We start from the raw sequence: 22,633 nt of genomic DNA, 5'->3' as shown, positions 1-22,633 counted from the left end.
GACATGTGGAATGAGTGGGAATGGGCTTTGCAGCCCCTTTCAAAGCCTGGCAGCCACATCTGTAGAAGCCCCCAAAGCCTGCTTCCATGCCTCTCCGGGTCTCCCACAAGTGGCATGACCCCAATTGCTATGATTTTGATGTGAAGTATCTCCCCAGTCCCATCTGTTAAAACAGGTCCCCAGGGTGGTGCTGGTGGGATGCCTTAGCCCTGGAATCAACTAAGACCTGCATCTGGGCGGATTCTTTCCAGGAAGGATTCCCTGGGGCCAGGGGAGGGGGTGCTTCTCTTGGAAAGGGCAGCACCGTCCTGCCCGGATATAAAGTCTTCCCAGGGAAAAGCTGCACCACCTGCTGCTGTCACTTCCTCCTGTGAGTGCATCTACTCTGACCTTCACCTGCTTCAGCGCCCAGCTTCTTCAAACTTCAGCTGTGTGCTGGAGACCAGTGGCTCTCCAGGAATCCCCCAGGCCTTCCGAGCCTGTCTGGGGGCTGCTGTGGCATCCAGCCTGGCAGACTAAGCAACTGCCAGGTTCTCAGCCTTTCCACATGCAAGCAGACACTCCAGTAACCCCCCTTTCAATGTACATTCATTCTACGGGTTCTGTTCCCCCAGAGAACCTAACGTGTGGCGGAGTCCTGGAGAGGTGGAGCCTAGTGGGGCTCATAAGAGTGTGCCCATGAAAGGGACCGAGGGGCCAGGCCCCTTCCTTTCCCTCCCTTTTCCTTCCTGGATGATGGAGTACTGTTTGGCTCCAGAATGTCGTCCCACCCTGGCATGCCTGCTCCGTTACAGTTCCAAAGCAATGGACCTGTCAATCACGAACTGGCACCCCCAAAACTATGAGCCAAAGTGTACCCTGAGCTAATGACCTTGAACATTTTGACGGAGTGACGTTACTGCATGGACAGCCCCATGGCAGTCAGGTCCCTTAAAGACAGCCTGCTACCTCAAACATGTAATCACCAGGGCAGCCACAATACAGACCCCAAGAGCCCTCTCCAATAGACAGCTATGGTGATAGACTGTGTCTGCGGGACAGGTGTAGTGTGAATTTTAAGGCAGGGTGACTGTCTGTGAAGGAGTCGCAAGCAAAGAGGATTACACTTCCGTTCTCCACCAGGAGCCCGGGACAACTCCCCCTAACCTCAACTACAGCCTCGTGGCCACAGCAGGCTCAGACTCCAGAATATCACCTCCAGCTGTCTGGTCAGCTGCGGTTAGAGCCGCAGGTCCTGCCGACTCACCTCAGAGACAGGATGCAGTGCTGGCAGAAACGGTGCCCACAGCCTGTCTGGTGGGGGTTGTGAAGCACTGAGTGGCAGAAGGCACATCTGTAGCGGTCTTCCAGCTGCTCTACGAATTGGTACTCTGTGTCAGGCTCGAAGTCCAAGGAAATGGAGTTGCCGGAATTCTGTCGGATGAAGGAACAGGGGACACCCCCTTTTTCCTCTGATTGTGCCATTCTGGGGAGTCAAAGAGATGGAACACTTCACTGGAAAATACCCAAACAGCAGCAGCCACCATGTGTGGGTCATAATTAGCAATCACTACATTACGTCAGGATTCGAACAACTTCTTGCCACAGGGGGGCGCCTGCGAGGGTGCAGATGGCTTCTAGCATGGCTGTGTGATGGTCCCTCCTGGCTGGATTTATAATCCCCTTGAAGGCATTTCCAAGGGGATTAACTGAGAGAGGACTCACCCTGAATGTGGGCAACACCATCACATAGACTGGGGTCCTGGGCCAAATAAAAAGGAGAAAGCCAGCTGAGCATGGATTTCCCCTTTCTCTGCTTCCAAATCCATGGAGATGTGAGCAAACAGCCTCAGGCTCCCACCACCATGGCCATGCCTTCCCTCAGCTGGGCCTCACCTGCCATGATTTGCTCTATCCCCTCTCTTAGTTAGGCTTTTTTCTATTGCTGTGAAGAGACACCATGACCACGCCAACTCTTATAAAGAAAACATTGAGGGTGGCTTGCTCACAGTTTCAGGGGTTCAGTCCATTATGATCATGAAGGGGAGCATGGCAGCGTGCAGGCAGACATGGTGCTGGACCTGAGAGTGCTACATCTTGCAGGCAACAGGAAGTCGACTGAATGTCACACCGAGGGAAGGTTGACCAAGAGACCTCAAAGCCCACCCCCATGGTGACACACTTCCTCCAACAAGGCCACACCTCCTAATAGTGCCACTCCCTGTGAGATTATGGGGGCCAAATACATTCAAAGTACACATCCTCAAACCGTGGCCCACGGAAAGTCTTTCTCACTTGGGTTGCTTCTTCAGGTATTTGGCCACAGCAATGAAGAGTATTACAAATACACTTTACAAGAATAGCTCTTCGGGCTGGAGAGATGGCTCAGAGGTTAAGAGCACTGGCTGTTCTCCCAGAGGTCCTGAGTTCAATTCCCAGCAACCACATGGTGGCTCACTACCATCTGTAATGAGATCTGGTGCCCTCTTCTGGCCTGCAGGGATGTGTGCAGGCAGAACATTGTATACGTAATAAATAAATAAGTCTTTAAAAAAAAAAAAAAAAAAAAAAAAAAAAGAATAGCTCTTCACCTATCAGCTTCTTACAGGACACCAAATAGTTTGGTCAGCTGGGCCAGAAGCTGGACAGAACACACCCAGGTGCTAACAGCATGATAAACAAGCAGTTAAACTGTGTTTCCAAGACCGAGAGAATCAAAACAGAGGCTAAGACCTCTCAGGAGAGTCTTGCACTGTACAGTTCTTGCCACCGATCCCAACCTCTCACTTCCCACCTCTCTCTATCCACCATTGCAGTCAGGTAGATGTGTATGTCTCCACAGGAGTCCTCTCTGTGAAACTCATCTCCAAGGTGATGGGGTCTGGAGATGGGGATTGTCAAGGATGAAGTCCCCGTATATGAGGTCAGTGCCCTCATCAAAAGGGTCCAGAAACCCCCTCCCTCCTTCTTCCTGCAACAATGCAAGGGGAGCCTCACCAGAGTCTGAGCAAGCTGGACAGTGCTTGCACTCTGTCCAGAAGCCCAGTCCCCGGACTGCCGGGAAACAGATGTTGCTTAACAGTCACCTGTTATTCACAGCACCAGGACAGCACCAAGTCAAACCATGCCCCACCCAAACTAAGATCCCATTAACTGCTTTCTCCTCCAATCCATTGTCCAAGCTGTACACCAGGATGGTATTTTCAGAGCTGCTATGATTCAGCTACCATGATTCAGTTGTGGCTTCTCTTAGCTGTGATAAAAAGCCTACAATGGAAGCTGGGCAGTGGTGGCACGTGCCTTTAATCCCAGCATGCTGGAGGCAAAGGCAGGAGGATCTCTATGAGTTCAAGGCTAGCCTGGTCTACAAAGGGAGTTCCAGGACAGCCAGGACTACACAATAAAACCCTGTCTAAAAAAAAAAAAAAAGGAAGAGGAATAAGAAGGAGGAGGAGGAGGAGGAGGAGGAGGAGAAGGAAAGAAAAGGTCTGTAATGTTAAACAGTCTACAGGACAACCCACCTGCCACCCCCAGCAACTACCCAGGACCTCTCTTTCCTTTGTCTACACTTCAGCCACACAGAATTCTTCTAGTTCTTCAAACTCACAAGCTTGCCTCCACCACAGGGCTTGTGCAGAGCTGCTCTCTGCCTGGGGTGTGTCCCTGATGTGGAGTATTGCCCTCTAGGAACCCCATGGCTATTGCTACAAGAGCCGTTAGCTACAAGAGACTCTCCCAAGACTGGGGTCACTGACATTCCCTCAATTCGAGGAGGGCTCACTAGGTGAGGAGGCTGATCTGAAGGGCCAGGAGTGGCTCAGGAGGTGGTGCACGAGGCCCCGCCCTTTCCTGAGGCTGTGTAAGTGTGGAGGAGGAGCCTCTGGTTACCTATCAGCCCACAGGGTGCCCACGCTCCTGCTCCTTCGGTAACACCTCGCCCACACCCTTGTAAGTAACCCCGGTGAAACTCACTGGTTCACCAGCCTAGACTGGTCTGTCATTGGTCCTACCTGGGATCATACTTCCCTTCCAGGCTTCTCTCCTTAGGAAGAGCACACTTGGGCTTCGCCTGGCCTGGGAGGCCGGGTGCCTTCAGGACAGCTTTCGCGGTTCCTCCTAGTCTTACAGCAGAAGGCAGACTGAACCCTCTGTCAAACATGCACACAGCCTTTAGAGGGTGAATGCGGGTGGGTAAAAGTTAGTCCATCACTGTACAATCCTCCTCCATTTTTGAGTGAGTGCAGTGAGTGCATCACCAAATCTAAACTCCTACAACTAAACCAGAGCGTCACATCAATGCAATCACCAGGCTCCTTCCCCGAGCAAGCCCTAGCCGGAGATTAAATGCACTTCTGTAGGATTACATGACTGATGTCTGTGTCCCTCAGGGATATGGTTCACATCTGGTCTTGCTCATCTCCACATCCCACCCCTTGTACTGCACCTGCTGTGGGGACTAGGTCAGTGTCGACACTGTGATTTTGAATGGATTTTTAAGAGGTAGCTGTGTGAGGGCTAGCCTCAGTACAGTGGTTTTAAACCTTTTTGTGTGTGTGCCTTATTTCTACTTTTGAAGATGTAGTAAAAACTGTCTACCCACTCCATGAGTGCACACACATTCAGGGCCTTCTGAATGTGCCTGGCCCTCAGGTAAGGAGCAGTGGCCTCCCCCACATGAGTGTGGTGACTCAAGCCACGCTGTAGCAGTGGTTTTCAGAGTCTTAACAAATGGTTAAACACGGGAGCCTCCTGGGTGGTCCCTGGGGATGTCAGGGAGGCGTGGCCTGCAGACTCTGGTGGGTCCTCCAGGCCGGCAGCAGCTGTGTGGCCTGACAAGCAGGGTATGAGAGGTGAACGGCCTCTGCTGCAGTCATCTGCTGGCCTTGCTTTCTCGTGTGTTCTTTCCACTGCAGCCCTGACTCAGTTTTCTGTGAACCTAACGTTTCTCCAAAAAAGAGTCTGTTTTTAGTAAAAGGAGGATGCCTAAGACTTCCTGTCTGTGAGGTTCTCTCTCTTTTGACTTCTGCTATATTTGAGATTAAAATAGAAGAATTTAAAAACATTCCATTAATTAAAAATTTTTATTTCATGTGCACTGGTGTTTTGCCTGTATGTATGTCTGTGTGAGAGTGTTGGATCCTCTGGAACTGGAGTTACAGACAGTTGTGAGCTGCCATGAGGGTGCTGGGAATTGAACCTGGGTCCTCTAGAAGAGCAACCAGTGCTCTTACTGCTGAGCCATCTCTCCAGCCCCTCATTCATTCATTTTAACATAAGCCAATTATATGTTAGCATTAGTAATTTTTTAATGAAAAAATCAACAAAAAGTCACACTGTTTCACCATTTTTGTCCATCTTCAAATCCTGCTCAACAGGCTACAGCTGAATCCTCACCTGGGCACTACAGCATCCCGCCTCAGGAAACTTCTGGAAAACACCCCTGTGCGTTTGTGAAGGGGGAGCAGAAGCGGCCAACGGTGTGGTTTATTTGCAGGTGCAGATCCTCTAACCGGGAATCAGACAGCCCAAGACAGAGCCACACCAGTATTCTCTTATCGTGGTCACTGCCACTGGCTAAAGCCAGAAGCCACAGGACTCTTCTTACCTAGTTCGCCAGAAGCCGGCAAGTGCCAGCAATGCTTTGCCAGTAGAGGCTGTTTGGGCACCACGGGTCCCTGAAGCTCATTTTTGGAAACACGTTTGGTTTGGCTGCTGGGCCTATGGCTTGCAGGGCTAGTGGTTCTTACTGTCACGGACACTCTCTTGCTCCTGGTGAACAGAGAGCAGGTCATCAGGACTGAATGCCTTTCTTTGCTGTCATTTGCTTGTGTACTTCCTAGACCTATTCCAATGCCTCTGCCTGTGCCTGTGAGCACTGAACACTCCTGAGTCGACTGGGGTCCAACCGTGACTTTGATCTCATCACATGTTTAAAATTCAGCATGTATGGTCAGCTGTTGGGTAGGGATTTCTGATCTTCAGGACAGAGTTACTATACAGGAAAGGAAATGGGGTGTGTCCTAAGGTGGGGTACTGCTCCTTCCTCCCAGGCTTCCTCAAGCCTCCACCCACTTGGCTCATCCACAGGAAAGCCCAACAGAACCACAATAGGCTGATACCTTTTCACCTAACATACTAATTAACTAGATGCTTCCAGTTGGTAATGGGGAATACATAAGCATGTTAAAACCTTCCCCTCAGAGTTACAAGAGCCATGTAACAGGACCAGCAAAAAGGGAGAAACCAGCAATCACCATGGAGTATGAGAGCCTCTGTACTCCCGACAGACGCTATTCTGTAAGCAGAGGAGTGCACAGATTGCCAGGGAGTTACTAGTTCAAGCCAAGAAAGAACAGAAATTGCATCCATCTGCTTTCTAAAACTCAGAGTCCTTTTAAACCTCATTTTTTCTATTTCATAAACAAATGTATCTTTTCTAGAATTCAAGAATTCCAAAGGATAGCAATGAGTACCACACTTTAAGTACTTAAAAGATTTTAGAGTGTATATGTGTGTGTGCATGCATGTCAAGATCCCCTGGAGCTGGGGCCATGGGAGGCTATGAGCTGCCAGATGTGGGGAATGGGAACTGAGCTCCAGCCCAGGAGTGGCATCCTCTCCGTAACCTCTGAGCCATCTCTCTAGCTCCCAACAATTTAAGTTCTTGACTCACCTTATGTTATTTTTTACTAATTCATTTTTAGGAGCACATAAATACTCTCAAATGTGGAAGCTGTGAACATTTAGCTTTCTGCAAAATGTTACTTGTCTTAGTCTCAGGTTTAACAAAGTAAGATAGTCCTTGCTTGTCTGTCCACCCACCTCCAATGTCCCAATACTCTGTTTGGATTCATAAGTATTTGGAAAATTTGGGAATGTTTTCAGACATTGTGTTACAGTTTCTAAGAAGCCCAGGTGGGTTCCAAGCTCTGGTTCCTGGGGGAGATTCAGGACCTTGAAGCAAAACTCAGAAACATGTTCAAGACCAGCAACTGGACACTGTCTGCCCCACGTCTCACCAGCTATGAAGCCCTGAGTAAGACCTGCCCAATCTCCACCGTGGCAGACTGCCCATCCACTGATTGCCACACAGGCACAGGTCCGGAGATGGCACAGGCCTGTGATAGTCAACTGTCCTTGAGGCCCTACAAGGGCAGGATTCTGACAGAAAATGATGTTACAATACCGCAGTGGCAAGTGCCACCAAAAGAGACTTTGATGAAGGATTATTGGAGTCTGGAAGAGGCCTAGCAAAAGTCTGCTGAACTGGCTCTGTTGAGCTCACAAAGAAAGCAGCTCAGCTGGACTGAAGGAGGCATTTTATGGATGAAAAACATAAAGGAATTTCCCAGAGGGTATCGTACAAGTTCTAGATTGGTTAATAATAAACTATATCCAGTGTGACTTGAAAGCGATGGCCAGTTGTTTGCTGCTTGCTGGGGTCTGCACCCTGAGCTGGGGTGATCCATCCTGTACTCACTATGCTGGGGTCTGCACCCTGAGCTGGGGTGGTCCATCCTGTTCTCACTATGCTGGAGTATGTACCCTGAGGTAAGGTGATCCATCCTGTACTCACTATGCTGGGGTCTGCACCCTGAGCTGGGGTAGTCCATCCTGTACTCACTATGCTGGGGTCTGCACCCTGAGCTGGGGTGGTCCATCCTGTACTCACTATGCTGGAGTATGTACCCTGAGGTAGGGTGATCCATCCTGTACTCACTATGCTGGGGTCTGCACCCTGAGCTGGGGTAGTCCATCCTGTACTCACTATGCTGGGGTCTGCACCCTGAGGTGGGGTAGTCCATCCTGTACTCACTATGCTGGGGTCTGCACCCTGAGCTGGGGTGGTCCATCCTGTAATCACTATGCTGGGGTCTGCACCCTGAGGTGGGGTGATCCATCCTGTACCCACTATGCTGGAGTATGTACCCTGAGGTGAGGTGATCCATCCTGTACTCACTATGCTGGGGTCTGTACCCTGAGCTGGGGTGATCCATCCTGTACTCACTATTCTGGGGTCTGCACCCTGAGCTGGGGTGATCCATCCTGTACCCACTATGCTGGAGTATGTACCCTGAGGTGGGGTGGTCCATCCTGTACCCACTATGCTGGAGTATGTACCCTGAGGTGGGGTGATCCATCCTGTACTCACTATGCTGGGTTCTGCACATGAGGTGGGGTGATCCATCCTGTACTCACTATGCTGGGGTCTGCACCCTGAGGTGGGGTGGTCCATCCTGTACCCACTATGCTGGAGTATGTACCCTGAGGTGGGGTGATCTATCCTATACTCACTATGCTGGGGTCTGTACCCTGAGCTGGGGTGATCCATCTCTACTCTTGTTAGGTTAGGGTCTGAACCAGAAGGTGGGGTGAGGGTTGGCACCGAAGACTCTTTCTTGGAAGGAGAATGAAGTGAGAACATGATGGGGCAGCACTCTACACCTTGTCTCTGGTGTTGACCTTGTTAGGCCCGATGTATGTGGAGGATGGCCAGCTGGGAATTATGGGAAGACGCACACAGCAGTGCAGGACAGCCCTGCTGAGCCAAGGCAGAGCCCTCCCTCACTTGGGAAGCATTTCTGAGGTTACAGAGGGGATGGGACAGGCCAGTGTTGGGGAGGAAGAAGGAAGAGCCAGGAGGGCGGGGCTTCAGTTCCTCAGAGAAGTGTGATTTCTCTCTGACTGCCAAGTCTACTTCCTCATTTCCAGCAGCTTAGCAGACAGCAACAAGATGTGGGTGCAGGGCTGAAGGGCATCTCTGGAGCCACTGACCCACACATTTCCCGAGGTACTGCTGCCCCTAGTTGGGAGGGAAGCCTTTGGGGAACACAGTCTCCCCCCAAGTCAGCTAGTGCCAACCAGGGATATTTTTAAGTCTCCAGGAAAAGCCACAGCAAAGCTTCCCCTCAAAGGCCTGCTTGGCTCCAAAGCTCTGCACCTCCTCCACAGCTGCCACTCTGTGTGGTCCCCACTTTCTACAAATGTCCCAGGGGACAGGCATTCCTCATTACTCTCCTGAGGAGCCAGCAGCGCCTGGTTGAGAGCACTCAATCAACATTTGGTAAATAAGAACACAGGGGCCCAACATAAGGTCACGTGCAGAGGGGCACTAGATTCAGGGCCATGAAGACAGTCCAGGACAGGTCCAGTTGAAGGGCCTGGCTTGAATCCCAGCACCCATGTGGTGGCTCACAACCATCCATAACTTCACTTCCAGGAGATCTAATGCCCTCTTCTGACCTCTGCAGGCACAGACATACATTTGAGCAAAACACTCATACACATTAAATAAATAAATCTTTAAAAAATGAAAAAAAAAACCCAATAAAAAAAAAAACAGAACAGGATATATGGTCCAGCTGTGGTGGGGTGGGTGGGGATACAGGAGTGAAGGAAGTTGGCAATTACAGAATATGATAAGCTCTTTGAAGAAAATAAGGAGGAGCTTTGAGAGCCAGTGCTGGCGGGGGAGGGGTACACCCTGTCAGAGAAACAGAAGGGAGGCCATGCTGCCCGAGTGCCATCCGTGGAGGATGGTGGGTGGGGGGCGAGGGCAGGAGCCAGAGCTGCTGAGCCGGGTGGACCAGGGAGGCGTTCTGGCTTGTTCTGCCGGCAGAGTGCAGAGACCCTGCATGGGCTGCTCTGGTTCTAAAAAGACCTTTCCAGATGCTGAACAGAGGGTGGCTGAGGGTCAGCAGTGTCAAACATCAGCCTCCTGACTCCACCCAGGGGGGAGGGAGACAGGGCAGGCCCATGTGATGTGGGGCTTGAGGGTCCCCAGAGAAACCAAGGCTGGCTTTGGGGATTTAAGGCCCCACACCTGGGCAGAGGTGCTGGCATCCAAGGAAATGGGGAAAGAAGAGTGAAAGGAGAGATGTCAGGAGCTGTCTGGGGCCCTAGGAAGATGGCCTAGCTCCTTTTCCCGAAGACACTGCTCAAGTCTCAGCACAATGTGCCATGCCTCCCACCTCCTCATGCCTCACTTCCTCACCATCTGTCTGCCCCCGAAGCATGTTGTCTTGCTGTGTCTTCTCCCCTTGCACCCAGAGAGAATGTGATGGCGGGTGTGGCTCCATCACAGTCAAATTCCCAAGCCTGGAATTCTGTGGAGGCTGGGGCCACAGCTGTAGTTCTGGGAGGCATAGCTCCCTGCTGGCTAGTGCACACTTGGAAGTGGTACATGTGCAATTCTAGGGTTTCTCTAGATCCTGGCATACGTGTGAGCTTTTCATCAGGTACCTGCTGCTTCCCCACACGAGCCCAAGGGCTGCTCTCCACATCTGGCGTCTTTCAGTAAGTTGTTCTCCTACCCAGAGCTGTGTGTATGTGTGTGTGTGTGTGTGTGTGTGTGTGTGTGTGTGTGTGTGTGTGTGGCAGGGGGGAGGTGTGCAGGTGTGCAGGTGTGCCCGGCCCTCAGGCTGTCCTCACCCTACCCCCCACCACAGCCACACAGCCCACCCTTTTCCACTCCCCAGCTCCAGGTACACCTGTACCACATGTGTGCATGCCTGTGCAGTCCAGAAGTCACCCTCAGGTGTCATTCCTCAGGAGCTGTCCCTTGCTTTCTGAGACAGGGTCTCTCATTGGTCTGGAGTTCACGAACTAGGCCAGCAAGCAAGTCACCAGCTGAGCCCTCCTCCCACCCAGTTGTTGCCAGTTTTCATTTCTGTTTTATCTTCTCAGAACATTTTCCTGGCCCCTTACTCAGTGCGCTGTTCAGAACTCAGTGATATCGGGCCATCCCACCACGCAGTCGGTCAGGCAGCTACCATGTGCAAACCACCCCATCTCTACAGATAGACTGGGGAACAAAAAGCGCTGCTGAGTCAGCCCCAATTCCCATTCCTTGGGCCCCGTCCGAAGGCTACCCTCCCCCCAGGAGCATCTCCCAGCCAAGTTTTCTAGACTCCATCTCATCTCTGGAGCTCCAGGGCATCATCTGACAGAACCACACCTTCCCAGCAGATCTGTGTCCCTTAACAAATACCCCAGCACCTTTCTGAGGTCTTCCCTAACCTCCTGAGTGCATCTGTATGCTGCTCTTGAATAAACTGGGGTGTGGGGCTGAGTCATCTGGGGGTGAGGGGTGAGTCTGTCACAGCCCTCCTGCCCTTTGAATCGGTGGTCTGTGGCATATCCCGCTTCAATCCTCCTGGCCTTGGGGACACTAAATTCTTAGGTTCTCCTCCAAGGCTGACCACATCTTTAGAGGTTCCTCCTCCTGCTCAGCACCCCACTTCCTGCAGGGCTCCCCAGACAGGGCTGGTTCTCTACCCTTGGTCTTAGCCACAACTCCCAGTTCTCATTAGAAAGGCTCCCTCCTCTGAAGCCAGACTACTTCTGAAGGCAGGTAGGCACCCTGCTCCATCAAGCAGGTGCCTAACAGCACAGATTTACAGTTCTTTTCCCTCTCTCTCTTTCTGGCCATCCCAGTTGTTCACACAGACAGATACATGGGGCACACACACATGGAATGTGACATTCCAGTGACCATGTGGACACGGAACTATACACACTCAACAACAAATATGCTAGATTTAGCTTAGAAATCTGAAGCATTTTCAAGTGAGGATTGGGCCCCTGGTCCACCTTCCATGGTCTGGAGGTGTTCTGAAGGAAGCGGAGACAGAAATCACCCTAGTCAGGCTCCAGAACACGCACGGCAGTGAGTACAGTGGCTGTGGCTTCTGTTACCTGAGATCAATGTCTCAAATTATTAAGGGGAAAGTTCCAGAAATAAATAATTCCTGAGTTTTAAGCTGCACACATCATTTCTTGGTGGTGTGTTAAAATCTTATGCCTTCCTACCCTATCTTACTTGTGATATGGACCTTATCTTTTTTTTTTGGGGGTGGGGTGGGTTTCCAAGACAGGGTTTCTCTGGATGTCCTAGAACTTGCTCTGTAGACCAAGCTGGCCTCGAACTCATAGAGATCTGCCTGCTTCTGCCTCCCGAGTGCTGGGACTAAAGGCGTGTGCCACCACCGCCAGGTGGACCTTCTCTTTCTCCGGAGTATCTAGGCTGTATACACTACCCACCCATTAGTCATCTGGAAGTTGTCTTGTTATCAGATCAACTTCTATGATTTCTCAGAGCTTCATTATTCATTATCACACACAAATAAGTAATGATACTGGCAGTTTATTATAGCATATTGTTCTAGTTTGTTTATTATTAGTTGCTCATCTCTTACTGTGATTAATTTATAAATTAAACTCAGTTATATAAGTAGGAAAAACATAGTAAACATAGGTTCAGTATTATCCAAGGTATGAGGTAGACACTGGGTATTTGGAAGGCGTCCTTTGATACTTAGAAGCCTTGGTTTGACAACTGGTGGTTTTTAGCTAACCAAGGTCATGTTCCAGCTCCACCTTTTCACTGATGCCTCAGTCCAAGCTCAGTAATACATCTCCATCTCAAAGCTGGAAACTGGCCACAGACATGAGCTGAAACATGGGTCCATATTTTATGAGTGGCAGATAGGGAGACCCCTTCTAACTGGCAGGGAAGCCAACAGTGACTGAAGCCCATGGAGAAAACAGATGGACCAAAGGTGGTACTCACAGCCCAATCTCACGGAGCAGGGCAGATGCTTGTGAGGTCTACTACCCAGGCACACCCCAGATGCCTAGCCCATATGGTGGGCATTCCAGGGTCGGCTCCGACACCGTATCCCTTAGATACTCAGTGTTGACCACTATCAGGATGGATCAGAACGACAGGAGAGGGGAGTAGCAGGGATCCCGGTGAGGCAATGTAAGAAAAGCAGGCAGAATGAATTTGGGGTAACTTTTTCCTCCCTCAGTGGAACCAGTCATCTCTGGAAAGACTCATGAGATGAGCTAGCCACCGACTTCACAAATAAATATCAGGCAAAAGTATCAATAGAGTGGCCAAGGGTGACGGCACATACCAGCACCTTGGAGACTGAGGCCAACTGGGCTATATATTAAATAACGTAATAAAGAAAAAAAAAGAGACAGAAACTGTATCCAGAGGGACTGTCCTGACTGAAGCAGTACCCGTGAAGGTAATTCTATGGGACCTATAGCTTGATTATTTTTTTTTAATTATTTATTTTTATTTTATGTGAATGGTGTTTTGCCTGCATGTATGTCTGTGCTCAACAGGCATGCAATGCCCATAGAGGCCAGGAGAGGGCGTCCAGTCCCCCGGAATTGGAATTTCAGCCAGTGATTAGCCTTCATGTGGGTGGTAGGATGCACACTGGGGTCCTCTGGAAGAGCAGCCAGTGCTCCTTTAACTATCGACCAGCTTTCCACCCCCAGAGCCTGATTCTTCAGCTGTTACAGCTTGTGCTTTCACATGCAGTCTCCTACTTAGGGCTTCTACCGTGTAACAAAATAACCAGCCTCGAATCATACAGCTGCAAGCGGGCAAGGTTTATTTGTTTTTTAAGAGATTGTTTTTATGTGTATGAGTGTTTTGTCTGCACGTGTGTAAATACACTGTGTGTGCAGTGCCTGCAGAGTCCAGAAGAGGGTGCTGGGCACCCTGGAACTAGAATTATGTACAGCTATATCTCTCCATGTGGGTGCTGGGAAGTGAACCTCAGTCCTCTGCAAGAACAGCAAGTGTGTCTCCCACTGAGCCATCTCTCCAGTCCCCGAAGAAGAGATTTAAACACAGATTGCTCATACTTGATCCAAAACGTGGGGATGATAGTGCTTTTGGATTTTGAACTTTATTTTTAAAATTTTGAAGTTTTGAAACATTTGTATATACATAACAAAATAACTTGGAAATGGGATCCAAGTTTACATTTAAAAACTCACTTAGGTTTCATAACACCTTATACACAGCCTGGAGCTAAGTGAAAGAATGTGTGTGCACACTCGCATGTGATTGAACCTAAGACCTCACATATGCTAAGTGCTCTATCATGGAGTCCTGACCTCCCCACCCTACCCTTTGTTTTTTTACATTTTGAGATGGTGTCTCACTAAGTTGCCGAGGTTAGCCTTGAACTTCCTCTGGAGCCCAGGCACACTTGAATTTGCCATCTTCCTGCCTCAGCCTCTACTTGTTCTGATCCTGTCTGCAGCTTGAGCCCCTCCCTCGGACCCCAGCCTCACTTCAGTTCCCCAGTGCACTCCTTCCCATTGGCAAGTGCCACACCTGACACCCGGGGCCCACTCCAACCTGCTCCTAGTCAAACATTGCCACCTCCACCCCCCACCCCCCACCCTGTGGCTTGGCCTCCAACTTGGGCCTTATCCTTGGCTCCTCGCTGTCTCGCAACACCAAATCCTGTTGCTCTTCTGTCCCTAGCCGGCCCCCACAGAACCACTTTCAGTGGACCCACCCTCACCCACGCCGCAGCCAGCCCTCCACTGGTGAAATTGGTCTCAAGGCTGGCCTCTGAAGCGGCTTTACTCCTTTACAGCCCTGTAGTCATAACGGCCCTTTTAAAGACTGGAAGTCGGTGGAGCCCAGTCCCAGCGGATACATCTACGGAACACTCGCGCAGCTAAGGCTCAGGGAACGCCACTGCGGAAGAGGAGACAGGAAGGCTGTAAGAGCCAGAGGTCAGGGAGTTTGCTGGGAGATTGTATCCCCTCGTAATGTCAGAAACCACGCCCACAAAGTTTCGCCAGCATGACTACCCAGATGTGAGTAGAACAAAGATAACAACTATAGACATGCCACAGTGGACAGGGGACGTCCATGAGGACTGAACCCTCCACAGAGGAAACTATAGGAAACTATCGATTGCTGTGAGTGGGAGCTGGGCAGGTTACATTTAGGAATATACATGTCTATACATATACATATATGCATGTAAAACAATTAACGAAAAAAGAGGCCAAGAGTTTGAAAGAGAGCAAGGAGGGATATATAGGAGGGTTTGGAGGGATAAAAGGGAAGTGAGAAATGAAGTATTATAATCTAAAAAAAAAAGACAGAAGTTAGCCCTGTCGCTGTTCAGCTCCCAGGGTCCTCGACACTCAGGGTGGGAGGTGCTGTCCTTAGTAGTCCAGGCTGCCCTGCTGTGACCCTCACTCCGTGTTCTTATTTCCTCCCCCTCCCCCACCCCCTCCAGCCACAACAGCCTTCTGTGTGCTTTGACAGCAGAACAGCCTTCTGCTCGCTGCTGTTCCGCCCTGCACTCCTGCTCCTTTGCTTCAAGCCTACCTCAGCAGCCCACACAGAAGCCCAGCACCCCGTCCTGCTGCACCCCGTCATCCTGCTGCACCCCATCATCCTGCTGCACCCCGTCATCCTGCTGCACCCTGTCCTCCTGCTGCACCCCGTCATCCTGCTGCACCCTGTCCTCCTGCTGCACCCCGTCATCCTGCTGCACCCTGTCCTCCTGCTGCACCCCGTCATCCTGCTGCACCCCGTCATCCTGCTGCACCCCGTCATCCTGCTGCACCCCGTCCTCCTGCTGCACCCCATCATCCTGCTGCACCCTGTCCTCCTGCTGCACCCTGTCCTCCTGCTGCACCCCATCATCCTGCTGCACCCCGTCATCCTGCTGCACCCCGTCCTGCTGTACCCTATCCTGCTGCACCCTGTCATCCTGCTGCACCCCGTCCTGCTGCACCCCATCATCCTGCTGCACCCTGTCATCCTGCTGCACCCTGTCATCCTGCTGCACCCCATTTCTCCACAGCACAGGTTGCCTTCTGTCAGATGTTCATGCCTCTGCTCTCTGACTTCCCTACGCGAGCACCATGGGGGCAGGTGGGCGGGGTGTTTCTTCTGCTTACTGAGCTCCAGGCCTTGGAGCCTCAGGCACCATAGGTGCTCAGTAAGTACTGACTGAGACGAACAATTCACAGCCAGCAGGAGCCTCAGTGCCACTGAGCACACCGCTCAGGGAACTAACACTTTTTATGCCAGCTATCTGTAAGCCTTGAAATCCTCTGGGTAGAGCAAGGCTGGCCTGGGGTGGGCTGCCGGTGGAGAATGAAGTCTGGACAATGTTCCCCACTCACAGGGAAGAGCCCTAGAGGAGGCTCCAGCCTCAGAGCACTAGGTGCCTGGGTAAAGACGAAAGGGCTGGGAAGGATGTACACAGACAGGCAACAGTCCAGATCACCTGATGTCCACGGGGCATCTAGGTCCCGCAACCTGAGGCACCACTACACCAAGTGCTAGGTCTAAAATCCCACGGACCAGGGTCCCTTTCATGAAATTTCACTGTGACAATGGTATGAGGCCAGCCTTTTGATTTCAGCCCTTCATGTTTTCAAATATCTATTTCAAACTTCTCTACAAACCTTGACCACTCCCTCCAGCCTCCCCGGGAAACTTCACTTCCTACTGCACAGAAAACACAGAAGTCATCAGACCAGAACTGCCTCTACTTCCTGCCACCACACCTGTGCCTCCCTGCACGGGGGCCACGATCTGCCCTGGCTCTCTCATAGTGGCTGCAGAGGTAACCTCGGAATTCAGCCAAGCTCCCCAGCTGGCAAACGCCTGCCCTGGACTCCTGGGCAGCGTCTGTGGTTGCTCATGCATGCTCACCTGCTCTACATTAACGCTCCACATCAGCCAGCTCCATCCTTCAGTATTCATGGGACTGAGCAGAGCCAAAGCTCTGGACTCTCAGACGTCCCTGGAATCCCTGTGCCTTGTCCCCACTAGCCCACATCTCCTCATTCCACACAACCTCAGCTTCCCGAGAAGGCCGTACACTCTTACCACCCCCAAACTTCTCTTTTCCGGCCCCTTGTGACTGATTTCACTAGTGCCACTGGTCATCTGGTCTTCCCTTATCTGTCCTTGAGGCTGCTTGTGACACAGTTAACCCCCGACTGTTCAGACTTAACACAGGTACTTTAAAATACCGAGGAGCTTCCTTGAAACCAACTGAGCTGGTATGGAAGATGGTGTACCATGATGTGAGGTCCACGCCTCTCCTCTCAACCCAGACATCCTCCCTGAGAGACCCACCTGCACGACTGCAGACCTCAGACACTCCGAAGTCAGTGCATCCCAAAAGGAGCAGACGGCCCTGCCCTGGTTGCTTTCTCCAGAGTTACTTCTAGGAAGATATTCATCCCCTTCTCTAGCAATGAAGCCAGCTCAACACACCTCGCCTATGGATTCTGCCCATGTCCCTCAAACCCCGTCTGGTTTTGTAGTTATGCCATTTTGTTCTGCTTCTTTTACAAAATACTTACTCTCATGTGTGTGTGTGTTTTACCTGCATGCATGTGTGTGCACCACATACACACAGTGCCTGCAGAGTCCAGAAGAGGGCACCAGATCCTTTGGAACCAGAGTTACAGACCATTGTGAGCTGCCATGTGGGTGCTGGGAACTGAACCCAGCTCCTCTACAAAAGCACTCAGTCTTTCTGTATGCTGCGAATATGTGTTGCTCTGATTGGTTGATAAATAAAGCTGTTTGGCCTATGGCAAGGCAGCTTAGAGGCAGGCAGGAAATTCAAAGGGAGAGACAGGAAGAAGGCCGAGGGAGATGCCAGCGAGCTGCCCAAGGAGCAACATGTAATGGGACTCAAAAAAAAAAGCCACGGAACATGTGGTGACACATAGATTAATAGTTATGGGCTAATTTAAGATATAAGAGCTAGCTAGCAAAAGACTTGAGCCATGACCATGCAGTTATACTTAATACAAACTTCTGAGTGATGATTTTATAAATGGCTGCGAGGTCCATGGGGCTGGGCAGGACTGGAGAAAACTTCAACTACAAGTGCTCTTAGCTGCCACCTCCCCAGCACGGCTCTGTTTCTTTTGTCTTTGATTTATGCTGACTTGGGAGATAGGACAAATGTTCCTAGGCTGTACCCAAGCTGTGTTCCCAGCGTCTTCCTCAGAAGGCAGAAGACCCTCTGCAGTATCTGCTTAGCCTGGTCCCATTCACCAACCCTCCTCCTCCAGTTCTAAGCCACCCAGGGGGAAGCCCTGGCTGGTGACTACAAGTCAGCCCCACCACTGCCTGCTCCTGGTGACCTGGAGTCTCTGGTTCGCTTCTCTGGTCTGCTTTAGTTCCCTCTGCTGGGTCCCTGTGTTGACCTTCTACCAAACGCTATTCTTCCTTAAAGTGGCAGTCTGCTTTGGGTCTTCCAAGGAGCTAGAATCCTAGCCCCCAAGCCTCTGCCTCTGAAGCTGCCTGGAACTCATTCTAGCTAATCCCCACTGTGTCTTGTCCCAACCCACTCACCCTGCCCCTGAGGTCTCTGGCCTAGACTAAGAAGGGATAGCATAGGATGACAATTTCTGGTCTACGCTGGCACATGGAAGTTCGTCTGCTAGCCTGTATCTGCTTTAGGTCAGGCATGCCTTCCCCAGATCCAGAGATCTCACAACTCTAGTGCTGTTAACATACAGCCTTCCTGAGCTCTCATACACCGGGCTTGGTATGGATATTGGCTCATCTTACCCGTCCAGAGCCCCAGAGGTGGGAGACATCACCACCTCTTCAAGCCAGTGGGACTAAGATACTTATGAGACTTGGGCAACTTGCCTTGATCACATGACCACACCCAGTAGGTCAAAACTCCAGATTTGACTGCTTCTTGTGCTGAGACACCAAATACCCACAATCCCAGCATTTGGGAGGCTGAGGCAGGAAGGCTGCTGCCAAGTTCCAGGCCAGTCTGGGCTACACAGTGAGTTCAAGGGAAGCATGAGCTATGCAGTGACATTTTATCTCAAAAATAAAAGAAAGCAATCCAGATTCGAATCCCAGCCTGCCAGATTATGCAACCCACACTCTTCCACTCTGACATACCGAAAGCAATGTGTGTAAACCAGTAAGGCTTACAGAGACAATCTGCAGTATGGTGGAAAGAAAAACAGAATACAGACAAACCTGGGGACTGAAGAGAGTAAATGTATACTTCAGGCCACCCAGGAAAGCGGTTCCGAGCCTGGTCGGGGACCCGACTAGAACAGGGAGACAGCAGTGGACCTTGAAACAGTTGGAGAACTGGGAGGAAGAAGCAGCTTGAGAGGAGTGTCTAGGGAGCTCTGGAAACACCACATTGAATCAAGGTGACTGATACTACAGAAATCAAGTGTCTTTCCTTAAGCCTGGAGGTTTAAGCCTCAGAGTGAGAAAGAACTCCAAGAGAGGAGCCTAGGGACAGAAAACTGATTTCCAGATATAGCCACATTGGCACCTCCAAAGCAGGAGGAGGATGGGAGGAATAAGGCCAAATTAGGGAACCCCAGTGGGGACACAGCCAGCTCCAAGGAGCCGGCTGACAGCCAGGCTGGCAGACAGCCAGGCTCCTGCTGGCGACAGAGGATTAGCAGACCTCAGGAGCCTTCATGAGGCCTCTGAACAGCACAGCAGGTGCAGGGAACCCAGGGAGGCTGATTCCAAAAGTGCAGACACCTCTTTCCATAGGCTTCCAGTGAACTTAGGAGAAGAGAAACTGGAAACACAGATCCTTCAGATCAACAGCATAGTGTAGAAGGCTTGGACCAGGAGCAGGGGAGGAGGGGAGGGAGCAGCAGAGGGAGCCTGGCTCAGGAAGGAGACAGGCAGTTGGTTCTTCGTGGAGGTGGAGGTTTCTGGCTGGGTTGGGAGGAGTGCCGCTTGGCCTTGAGGGAAGAAAAGGCTGTGGGGAGATTCCAGAGGTGTTTTGATTCGGTGAGGAGGAGAACTGACTTGGCACAGGCTGCCGAAATGAGCGGTGCCCTCTGGGCTGTCATGGATGCACACATCTGAGTGTGCTGCAGAGGGCACAGCGGGCACAGCGGGCACATCACAGCCAGCTGCCTGCGACATTAACATGCAAACGTGCCTGGGACTAGAGTCCCTGTCAGGACTAACGAGCGTTTTCACTTTTATCTCGAGGTTTGCCGTTCCATTTCTTCCTGAGACAGGGCTTGCCAGAGGCCATGCATAGGAATCCCTCAAGCACTGTTTTCTTAGCAAAGCAACACAGAAGTGCTGGCCCAGGCCTGGTAGTGGTGGTGGCGGCAGGTGCCCCAGCCCTTGGGATTCCTTGTCTGTCCCATAGAATGACTCATCTCTCCCTGCCCCTAACGGTGCTGTAGGCATCCCACCTGCCACCCCTCCCACAGCTCTGCAGGGGCACCAGCTCCTGCCCAGAAGAATCAGAAAAGCTACAACCAGGGCCAGGAAAGCACTTAGAGACTGTATCTGTCCCTGCGTTCCAGTCATCTGTTTGGTAAGTCTTTAAAACTGCAGTTGTGGGGGCTAACATCTGGCTGGTTCTCCCATCCACCCGTCTAGAGAATCTTGGCTTCTTCTAGTCGACATATAATGGCAAGAACATAGGAGTTGGGTCCTGCCCACTCCTATTGCTGTGAGATTTTCTTATCACTTCTGAGTTCCAGCTTGCAATCAGGTGGAGTGGGAGGAAAAGCACCTGCCTCTCCCTTCTCTCTGGGAGAGAGAAGCTAGTCTGACGTGAAAGACTATTAATAACCCGAAATCTTAGTCTGATTCCCGGGGTCTAATCAAGGTCTCACTAACACCTGTCCTCAGTAGCTGGGAGACACACCCCAAATAAACTGGGTGCAACTCAGCCAACGTCTTTTAGGCTAACCAATGCCAGATTCCAGGCTAGACAAAATCAGCCCCAGGTCCTGCCCCAGGCACTTGGCTGCCTGAGTGGATGGAGTAGGTTTGTTCACACAGCAGGAGCAGTCTCCAGCAGAATGATGCCCACATTGCTGGGAGCAGATGCTCCAGGTACTTATGGGAATCTGGGTCCTCTTGCTGACCCCTCAGACTAAAGAGGAGGTAGGCAGATGTGGTTCTCTGAGAAAGCCGAAGCAGAAACCTCTGAGTCCCACGCCTGGCCCAGCGGCAGAGCTCAGGGGTTGTTGACACACGGTGCTTCCCCCTCACCATCTGGGGGATGTGGAAAGCTGCCCTGACTCATAGGGTGTCATGGGGGACCAAGGAGGACAAGTGACAGGAGTGATGAGCAAATAGGTTTGAAAGGGACAGTTTTCTCCCAGGCAGCTCTCCTTTTCTTCAAGGTCCCCTCAGTAAGGCGGAGGTTCTAACTACGTAAGGCATGTTTCTCCCACTAGTCTAACGGGACTGACTCAGAGGCCTCGGCTCCCCCACCTTGTAAGTCACCCCCAAGACACCCAGGACATGAAAGCTCCTACCCACAGTGGCTAGGCCCCCATGTCATCCACCCACATCCAACGGGTTCTCTGCTGACGTTGGCCATGCTTCTCCCACACCACAGGCCTCAGCCAGGGACCCTGAGAAAGTCACCCTTCTCTCTCACAGCCTCTCTCCACAAGCTGGCCCTTCAAGAGACCCAGGGAAACTACAGTCCAGGACCTGGGGCTGACCCATTTCCTGAACTCACCACATGAACAGAACCTAGGCTTTTCCGACCATCACCTTCTTCCATTCATCTTTCATTCAGCTTTCCTGCCGTCCTTTTTGCCTTTTATGTTCAAATCAGTTGTCCAAGGTGGCAGGTTTTCACTCAGAACCTCAGTTGTGTTAACACTCCTGGCTTTGGGCTGTACGAAGCACGACAGTCAGATCTATTCTCAGAATGCTTTAACCAATTTCTTTGCATTTCAAGTCTTCCCGAACACTCTAAAAATGCGTACATTCCTAGAAAAAGGAACCATCCTCTCTGGCCCCAGTCCAGTTTTCACACCGCACCTATGCCCAATATTTACTACACTAAGCTGGTGGCTGGATGCTTTTCTCACAGGCTGTGGAGGGTTGGGGAGAAGGGAGCCTCTCCCCATTTCACCGACCTTAGCCCACACCCGAACTCCGACCAGCTCAGTGCCTGCCGCGGAGAGATACCGAGTTCTCAAGAAAGTAAATCTGAAATAGCCAAATATGGAAAGTCAGCAGGACGGAGTGGAGAGGCTGAGGAAGAAAGAAGCCAACCAGGGTGGCCCAGAGGGACCTGCAACAAGAGTCTTCAGAACTGTCAGACCCCACCGCTGGCTGGCAAGGAGGTCAAACCATTAATGGTGTGAAAACTGTCTCCGCCCACCTCGCTGGGTGCTCACCTCTAGGCGCGGGTGGGCTGAAATCTAGAACTCACCTTCGGGAAAGTCGGGTGCTGTCTCCAAACAATCACGCGCTATAGCACCAGTGCAAGTTTGCGTTCCTGGCATTAAGCTCACGTTAACGAATTCTGCTTGCAAAGTCTTTCATAGGGGCCGGGGACCGAGCGCGGGTGTCCCAGGTCGCCTCCGGCCCGCCGTCCTGAGCCGCTTTCGGTTTCAGAGTAGCTGGGACGGTCCGCTCACCCGGCCTTCGCCACCAGTGGGGCTCAAGGGGCACCGCTGGCGCCCTACGGCAGCAGGCACAGGGCTGCTCCGCCTCAGCTGCAGACGCCGTCCAGCCCTAGCGGCGGGCTCCGGGAGGGGCGGGGTCGAGAATGGAGGCGTGGCCAGGGCGCCCGGGCGAAGGGGCGTGGTCACGACGCCCAAGAGGCGGGGCGTGAGGCCCTGGGGGCGGGCCGGAACTCCCGCGAGCTGGGCGAAGTATCCCCTTGGAGGTTGAGAGTCACCCACACCCTAGAAGCCTAGCCTTCTTTCTCTAGGCCCATCAGTACCTCATGTGCCTTTGAACCATATGCATTTCGCTCTTCAATCAACCTCTCGCCGGCCTCCCAAACCTGTCCGTTCTGGAGCAGACGCGTTTGCTCAAGATCAGAGGTCTGGCTCAAAACAC

General features: G+C 51.6%; 1 protein-coding gene across 2 annotated transcripts in view; it reads right to left on the bottom strand.

Moving 5' to 3' along the window:
* Positions 1–22,296, bottom strand: part of Traf5 (TNF receptor associated factor 5) — a 43,474-nt gene extending 21,178 nt beyond the window's left edge. The window contains exons 1-2 of one of the 2 annotated variants that reach the window (XM_059280848.1): positions 21,999–22,296; positions 1,247–1,465 (exon numbers count right to left, since the gene is read on the bottom strand). In XM_059280848.1, coding sequence (XP_059136831.1) covers positions 1,247–1,464 — 218 coding nt within the window. In that variant the 5' untranslated portion in view covers position 1,465; positions 21,999–22,296. Of the gene's footprint in view, positions 1–1,246; positions 1,466–21,293; positions 21,721–21,998 lie in introns of those variants that run through there. The other variant, XM_059280849.1, reaches the window with a different exon arrangement.
* Between the last annotated feature and the right edge of the window lie 337 nt (positions 22,297–22,633).

The sequence above is a fragment of the Peromyscus eremicus genome, chromosome 15, assembly GCF_949786415.1.
Source record: "Peromyscus eremicus chromosome 15, PerEre_H2_v1, whole genome shotgun sequence".
NCBI lineage: Eukaryota > Metazoa > Chordata > Mammalia > Rodentia > Cricetidae > Peromyscus > Peromyscus eremicus.
The sequence above is the reverse complement of the archived record's forward strand: the minus strand, read 5'-3'. Positions and strand labels throughout refer to the sequence as shown.